General features: G+C 48.6%; 2 protein-coding genes across 2 annotated transcripts; both read left to right on the forward strand.

Annotated features, from left to right (window-relative positions):
* Positions 1-549: 549 nt before the first annotated feature.
* LOC134853225 (uncharacterized) lies at positions 550-1,293 on the forward strand. The gene has a single exon (XM_063869186.1). It carries the CDS (start codon positions 550-552, stop codon positions 1,291-1,293), a length of 744 nt encoding a protein of 247 aa, XP_063725256.1.
* A 4,276-nt stretch (positions 1,294-5,569) lies between these two features.
* On the forward strand, positions 5,570-6,313 carry LOC134853227 (uncharacterized). Its single transcript, XM_063869188.1, has one exon. The coding sequence runs from the start codon at positions 5,570-5,572 to the stop codon at positions 6,311-6,313; it is 744 nt and encodes a 247-aa protein (XP_063725258.1).
* Positions 6,314-9,052: the final 2,739 nt, after the last annotated feature.

A 9,052-nucleotide genomic window follows, 5' to 3' on the forward strand; every position in this document is an offset into this window, starting at 1 on the left:
CTAAGAAGAAAGGAGACCAAATTAGGTTTTGTGACTTTCGATATCCGAGCTCCGTCACGGTGAAGGATGCCTATCCCATACCTAGGATAGATGAATGTCTCTCAAAATTAGATGACGCGAAATTTTTCACAACTCTTGTTCTAGGGTCGGCTTTTTGGCAGGTACCACTGAGGAAGCAAGACAGAGACACGACGGGTTTTGCATGCGAACTGGGGTTGTTTCAAAGGAAGAGGATGCTCCTTGGCCTCTGCAATGCGACAGCCACCTTCCAACGACTAATGGCACAAGCGCTGACGAGCGTAACGAAGAAATATGGCAATTTAGTTATGTGCTACGTAGATGACGTGGTGATTGCCACACCCACACTGGAGGACCACATTGAACGAATGCACGAGGTGCTTACTTGTATGAAGAGAGCGGGACTGAAGTGCAAGCCATCGAAGTATGAAATTCTAAAGGACTTGATCAAATACCTGGGAAGAATGGTGGACGAAGAATCATTCATTCCAAAGAATAAAAAAGGATTTGTATGAAAAACCAGAGTTGGGGATGCCCACGGAAAAAGGAATGTACGTGCTGGACACGGATGCATCAGTGATAGCAATCTCTGGGATACTCCACCAAGAACAGGAATGGAAAGGAAATACAGTCTTGAGACCGATAGCTTACGGGAGCAAAGTCTTGAGTGATACAAAGATGAAGTACGGAGCACCCAAGGCGGAGATGTTCGCGGTAGTGACCTTTGTAGAAAAATATAGATCATATTTGGGCAGCGAGCCATTCAAGCTACGAGTCGACAACAGAGCACTCAGTTGGTTAAAAAGGTATTCACTGGATCAGAGCTATATCGGGAGATGGATAATGTGCCTGGATGGTTACGACATGATCATCGAGCACAGGACAAGGGACAAACATCAGAACGCCGACAACTTGAGCGAAAAGACGAAGTTTTACGAGAGACAGGAGCAAAAGGAGGCCGACAGGCCTGAGATCAAAAATGGATTCTCGTTTATGGACAAGGAGACGTACGACAATCTTCCACTCACGATGTGGCTTGACAAGTCAGGGAAACCAATAGAGGACGGGCAGTCCAGGATGAAAGCACAGAAGCTTTGCGTCCCCAGGGAAACAATGGCCCCTTTGCAGGCATCTCAGCCTGCAACGAGCTCTAGGAACAAATTACCCGATCCTTCAGACAACTACATGGCTCCTCAATTCCATGAAATATTTGAACAAGTAGCCAGAGCGGCGATGAACGGAAACAATGGAACCAGCGGAAACGGACCTTCCTAACGCACAGATAGCTCTTCAAGCAACTCAGACCGAACTCAGGCGATTGTGCCAGCGGGAGCAAAACGTGGCGAGACTACCTTGAGGTCTCGTGTGGTAGACATCAGAAAGAATCGTGCGGTCAGCAACTTCTTTTTGCAAGAGGCCGAGGAGCAACCTCGAGCCTGCCTAAATGGGATGAGCTGGAGCCCTGCCGTCAGCAATCAAGCAATTTGTTCGGGCAGTCGTCATCTGATTATAATGGACAGCTTGGTGAGGGATCTGAACGAGATCTTTGTGGGTAGTCAGACCACTGTTCTTTCCTTTAGATGATCCTCCGTGGCCCAAGCGATCAAGATGACGGAGTTCCAGAACAAAGATCAACTGTTCACGCTGATAGTAATGACCACCAACGACATCTCAAGGGCTTCGGTTACCCCAGAGAGCAGATGGGAACCTCTGTTGGTCTGCCTTTCGACTGAATTGAAGGAAAATACAAGCCGAGGTTCGTGGTGTGTGCACGTTTGCCCAGAATCCGGAAGTGGGTACAGCAGTGGCTGACTTTATGAATGGCAACGTGGCTCGATGGAATGAAATGATCCGTAATCTGGTCAGGAGCAATCCAGTCGAGTTAAGACTCGTGGATCTTGAGAACACGTTGCGCATGACTGACCAACTCGCGCTCACCAGAGATGGCATACCTTTTAACACCCTACAGGGAAGGTGATATATCAACGACGCCTTTCAGACAAATATCAAGGAGCTACAAGAAGAACCTAGGACGACTGACTCCCTGGCTGGGACTCGTTTGACTGGAAGAGGCAGAGTGATGAGCAGTGTGCCGGAGTCACTCACTAATCGTCTTGGGCCTCTGGCATCGGAAGCGAATGGTACTGCTCCCGCGGCTCCCAACTCAGACGTAAGAGAAAAGCTAGAGACTGCTCTCCCTCCTCGAAGACAACCATTGGAGAGCCGACTGGGAAGACCTAATGACCAAAACCAAACGAGCTCCCAGATCTCCACGAGTGCAAGTAACTTGCCTGCGACGATCCCTGCTCCTGCATGGAATTCATCGGCGAGTACTGTACCTTCAGAGGGAGTTGAATCGTCCAGTGTGCTGCTCTGGAACCGTCCATATCTCAGCGAATGGGGACAATACAAGGCTGAAATGGTAGCGAGTTTAAATATGAACACGTTGACGTGTAGATCAGACGCTAGAAGAATGATGAACGGAAATGGCCCCAAGGTGTCAGGATTGTACACGGTGTCAGGATTGTACCTCGGTGGGTTGCCTCAGGACAAAACCATTGAAAGTCCGACGGAGGTCCAGAGAATTGATACCACCTCTCAGAAAGGTTAAGTTCACGACAGAAAAACATCCTAACCAGATGTATAGGCAGTTCTCCGAGCCGCCGGGCCAATTGCCTGATGAATATTCAAGAGACCATCACCGTACAAGCTCGGTAGAAGGGGACGACAGGAGGTATAAAGGACTGGACACACCGATGGGTGGTAGTTTGTTTGCTGCCTATGACCCTCTCGACATCATGAACGCTAAGTATTTGATAGTGGCTAGTTCGGATTACCTCTACACGCCTCGTTCTCTCTTTTGGCCAGACGTGATTTTTCTGACGGCTCCCAAACTGGATTGGGGACAAGCAAAAGGCATGGCGATAAGCGTGCAGAGAATTATCAGTCTGGATCCACAAGTAATAATAATAGCCGGCTCAAATGAGGGACGATTCGACGTGGTCATTCTCGCGCCAATCAGATCTATCGATCCGAACCCCTATCAATTCCTTCGCTCTGAACTTCCTGCTGTCTGGGCAGACATTTCTAACGCAATCCATGGATTAAAAGAGCACAGAAGGACCCATGTGGTGCTGGATGACGTCCTGGGGTTGAAACTGTCCAACTTCGCTAGGTTATTAAAGTTAAGACCAGGATTGAATGACGACCACGTATTGGCGCAGCAGGTGGCGAATGACCTCTGCTTTAGGCAAGTAGATTATGAGAAGAACGCGCAGGAAAAAATGGTGGCGGAATCTGACGTCATCAGAGGAGGACCTCCTGGCACTGGCCTTTAGGACAAAACCGCACACTAATTCGTGGCTGTTTTTGTCGCCTAGAGTGTGTCCGCTGGGAGACGACGCCCATGAACATGCTCCAGCAGTAATAAAAGATATCCACGTGTAAATGAAGAACTTGCTGAACGAAAGGGAGCTAGCTGGAGGTTTGATCTTGCAGTTGATGCAGGATGTGAACACAATGTCGCTGGAAAAATTCCAAGCGGTAGTTTTAGCCACGAAGGCACAAAATGAAAAATCCGATGCGATCCTGGGCGGAATGGGAGTGGGATGGATGCCATCCTTCTTGTCCACGTTTTATCCGAGGGCCTCCAGGAACCTGATAGCGAGCTTTGTTAAAGACATCAGGAAGTTGCCGATCCGCCCAGTGCTGGCTATGTGCCAGCCTAGTCTCAGTAGTAGATTGTTCTGTACTAAATTGGGTGGAACAAAAAGAACTGAGAGGGCTGGCCAGTGACGACAGACTGTTTGGAAGAATAGCGGAGCCTAGATGGATATTGATGGACTTTAATAATAACTTTAAGTGTCAGATGAGCGGTGAAGACCTTTCCCATATCCAATTCAACCCCATGTTCTGGAATCTGCGACCGATAGTGAAAAATTCTGTTGAGGCGATGCGAGTTCCGTCCTGGCCGGAAGCGTACGCACACGTTGGGGAAAATCAGCAGGTGTGGCTTGCAGGGTCCAGGCTTTTACCGGACCAGTGCCCTCTGTACCTGCCGATAAGGATACTGCTAGGAGTTACGTCTCCTGTCATTGGACCTCAGTTCGGAGCAGCTCGCGATGTGGAAGAGAGAATACAGAAATGGAGTGATTGAATGGAGCCACGTTTTATCAGCTGGAATGTTGCGGCAATGCATACATTTGATTTCAGTTTTCTCGATGCATGGAGTCGAAAGAAGATGAAGGCACCACCCCCTAGGAAGCCCGGAGTTTTCTCCGACGTGTAGAATAACGTGTATCCACCAGCTTACGATTGGTCCAGACTGAAGTGGCCAGGAGAAGAGAAAGTAATATTGTTGGAACTATCAAGGGAGTGCAGAGGAGGCATCTACATGACGGTGGACGAGCTGGCGCCACATGGTGTTGAATTGGTGGAATTCCTAGTGAACGATGAGGTATTTTACCACGCAGGTGACCTGACTGTGCCGGCTCGGCCGGACTCGGGCATGGATATGCACCAGGGCCCTTCAGGACCGGAACGAAAACCAGATGATGCCAACAAAATTTGTATCTTGAGACGATTGAAGAAATTAAAATGTTAATCAGGTCTTGTGAAGTCACTTAAGTCAGAGACAGACAACGGACTGTCGGGTTGTTCGAGTTTCTAGAAAAACCCACGCTAGAGCAATTGGAAATGGATAAACCAATATTACCAGAAATTGAACAGTTAAGGGGGAAGGTATCAGATGAACAGCTCGAAGCAATCAAGGACGTTCATGATAGGAATCAGGATGTATTTTCGAGACATAAGGCAGACATTGGAAGCTGCAACTTTGTTGAACATGAAAAAGAGTTAGAAGAATTGGCGGTGCCACATAGGGAGGGGGCGAGTTGTATGACCTCAAACAAATATGATGATTGTAGAAAAGAGATAGAGACCCTACTAGAGTATGACAGGATAGAACCATCCAAATCACCGTGGGCGTGTGGAGTAATGATGGCTAAGAAGAAAGGAGACCAAATTAGGTTTTGTGACTTTCGATATCCGAACTCCGTCACGGTGAAGGATGCCTATCCCATACCTAGGATAGATGAATGTCTCTCAAAATTAGATGACGCGAAATTTTTCACAACTCTTGTTCTAGGGTCGGCTTTTTGGCAGGTACCACTGAGGAAGCAAGACAGAGACACGACGGGTTTTGCATGCGAACTGGGGTTGTTTCAAAGGAAGAGGATGCTCCTTGGCCTCTGCAATGCGACAGCCACCTTCCAACGACTAATGGCACAAGCGCTGACGAGCGTAACGAAGAAATATGGCAATTTAGTTATGTGCTACGTAGATGACGTGGTGATTGCCACACCCACACTGGAGGACCACATTGAACGAATGCACGAGGTGCTTACTTGTATGAAGAGAGCGGGACTGAAGTGCAAGCCATCGAAGTATGAAATTCTAAAGGACTTGATCAAATACCTGGGAAGAATGGTGGACGAAGAATCATTCATTCCAAAGAATAAAAAAGGATTTGTATGAAAAACCAGAGTTGGGGATGCCCACGGAAAAAGGAATGTACGTGCTGGACACGGATGCATCAGTGATAGCAATCTCTGGGATACTCCACCAAGAACAGGAATGGAAAGGAAATACAGTCTTGAGACCGATAGCTTACGGGAGCAAAGTCTTGAGTGATACAAAGATGAAGTACGGAGCACCCAAGGCGGAGATGTTCGCGGTAGTGACCTTTGTAGAAAAATATAGATCATATTTGGGCAGCGAGCCATTCAAGCTACGAGTCGACAACAGAGCACTCAGTTGGTTAAAAAGGTATTCACTGGATCAGAGCTATATCGGGAGATGGATAATGTGCCTGGATGGTTACGACATGATCATCGAGCACAGGACAAGGGACAAACATCAGAACGCCGACAACTTGAGCGAAAAGACGAAGTTTTACGAGAGACAGGAGCAAAAGGAGGCCGACAGGCCTGAGATCAAAAATGGATTCTCGTTTATGGACAAGGAGACGTACGACAATCTTCCACTCACGATGTGGCTTGACAAGTCAGGGAAACCAATAGAGGACGGGCAGTCCAGGATGAAAGCACAGAAGCTTTGCGTCCCCAGGGAAACAATGGCCCCTTTGCAGGCATCTCAGCCTGCAACGAGCTCTAGGAACAAATTACCCGATCCTTCAGACAACTACATGGCTCCTCAATTCCATGAAATATTTGAACAAGTAGCCAGAGCGGCGATGAACGGAAACAACGGAACCAGCGGAAACGGAACTTCCTAACCTACAGATAGACTTCAAGCAACTCAGACCGAACTCAGGCGATTGTGCCAGCGGGAGCGAAACGTGGCAAGACTACCTTGAGGTCTCGTGTGGTAGACATCAGAAAGAATCGTGCGGTCAGCAACTTCTTTTTGCAAGAGGCCGAGGAGCAACCTCGAGCCTGCCTAAATGGGATGAGCTGGAGCCCTGCCGTCAGCAATCAAGCAATTTGTTCGGGCAGTCGTCATCTGATTATAATGGACAGCTTGGTGAGGGATCTGAACGAGATCTTTGTGGGTAGTCAGACCACTGTTCTTTCCTTTAGATGATCCTCCGTGGCCCAAGCGATCAAGATGACGGAGTTCCAGAACAAAGATCAACTGTTCACGCTGATAGTAATGACCACCAACGACATCTCAAGGGCTTCGGTTACCCCAGAGAGCAGATGGGAACCTCTGTTGGTCTGCCTTTCGACTGAATTGAAGGAAAATACAAGCCGAGGTTCGTGGTGTGTGCACGTTTGCCCAGAATCCGGAAGTGGGTACAGCAGTGGCTGACTTTATGAATGGCAACGTGGCTCGATGGAATGAAATGATCCGTAATCTGGTCAGGAGCAATCCAGTCGAGTTAATCTTGAGAACACGTTGCGCATGACTGACCAACTCGCGCTCACCAGAGATGGCATACCTTTTAACACCCTACGGGGAAGGTGATATATCAACGACGCCTTTCAGACAAATATCAAGGAGCTACAAGAAGAACCTAGGACGACTGACTCCCTGGCTGGGACCAGTTTGACTGGAAGAGGCAGAGTGATGAGCAGTGTGCCGGAGTCACTCACTAATCGTCTTGGGCCTCTGGCATCGGAAGCGAATGGTACTGCTCCCGCGGCTCCCAACTCAGACGTAAGAGAAAGGCTAGAGACTGCTCTCCCTCCTCGAAGACAATCATTGGAGAGCCGACTGGGAAGACCTAATGACCAAAACCAAACGAGCTCCCAGATCTCCACGAGTGCAAGTAACTTGCCTGCGACGATCCCTGCTCCTGCATGGAATTCATCGGCGAGTACTGTACCTTCAGAGGGAGTTGAATCGTCCAGTGTGCTGCTCTGGAACCGTCCATATCTCAGCGAATGGGGACAATACAAGGCTGAAATGGTAGCGAGTTTAAATATGAAAACGTTGACGTGTAGATCAGACGCTAGAAGAATGATGAACGGAAATGGCCCCAAGGTGTCAGGATTGTACACGGTGTCAGGATTGTACCTCGGTGGGTTGCCTCAGGACAAAACCATTGGACGTCCGACGGAGGTCCAGAGAAATGATACCACCTCTCAGAAAGGTTAAGTTCACGACAGAAAAACATCCTAACCAGATGTATAGGCAGTTCTCCGAGCCGCCGGGCCAATTGCCTGATGAATATTCAAGAGACCATCACCGTACAAGCTCGGTAGAAGGGGACGACAGGAGGTATAAAGGACTGGACACACCGATGGGTGGTAGTTTGTTTGCTGCCTATGACCCTCTCGACATCATGAACGCTAAGTATTTGATAGTGGCTAGTTCGGATTACCTCTACACGCCTCGTTCTCTCTTTTGGCCAGACGTGATTTTTCTGACGGCTCCCAAACTGGATTGGGGACAAGCAAAAGGCATGGCGATAAGCGTGCAGAGAATTATCAGTCTGGATCCACAAGTAATAATAATAGCCGGCTCAAATGAGGGACGATTCGACGTGGTCATTCTCGCGCCAATCAGATCTATCGATCCGAACCCCTATCAATTCCTTCGCTCTGAACTTCCTGCTGTCTGGGCAGACATTTCTAACGCAATCCATGGATTAAAAGAGCACAGAAGGACCCATGTGGTGCTGGATGACGTCCTGGGGTTGAAACTGTCCAACTTCGCTAGGTTATTAAAGTTAAGACCAGGATTGAATGACGACCACGTATTGGCGCAGCAGGTGGCGAATGACCTCTGCTTTAGGCAAGTAGATTATGAGAAGAACGCGCAGGAAAAAATGGTGGCGGAATCTGACGTCATCAGAGGAGGACCTCCTGGCACTGGCCTTTAGGACAAAACCGCACACTAATTCGTGGCTGTTTTTGTCGCCTAGAGTGTGTCCGCTGGGAGACGACGCCCATGAACATGCTCCAGCAGTAATAAAAGATATCCACGTGTAAATGAAGAACTTGCTGAACGAAAGGGAGCTAGCTGGAGGTTTGATCTTGCAGTTGATGCAGGATGTGAACACAATGTCGCTGGAAAAATTCCAAGCGGTAGTTTTAGCCACGAAGGCACAAAATGAAAAATCCGATGCGATCCTGGGCGGAATGGGAGTGGGATGGATGCCATCCTTCTTGTCCACGTTTTATCCGAGGGCCTCCAGGAACCTGATAGCGAGCTTTGTTAAAGACATCAGGAAGTTGCCGATCCGCCCAGTGCTGGCTATGTGCCAGCCTAGTCTCAGTAGTAGATTGTTCTGTACTAAATTGGGTGGAACAAAAAGAACTGAGAGGGCTGGCCAGTGACGACAGACTGTTTGGAAGAATAGCGGAGCCTAGATGGATATTGATGGACTTTAATAATAACTTTAAGTGTCAGATGAGCGGTGAAGACCTTTCCCATATCCAATTCAACCCCATGTTCTGGAATCTGCGACCGATAGTGAAAAATTCTGTTGAGGCGATGCGAGTTCCGTCCTGGCCGGAAGCGTACGCACACGTTGGGGAAAATCAGCAGGTGTGGCTTGCAGGGTCCA

Source organism: Symsagittifera roscoffensis, chromosome 8, assembly GCF_963678635.1.
Source record: "Symsagittifera roscoffensis chromosome 8, txSymRosc1.1, whole genome shotgun sequence".
Classification (NCBI taxonomy): Eukaryota; Metazoa; Xenacoelomorpha; order Acoela; family Convolutidae; genus Symsagittifera; species Symsagittifera roscoffensis.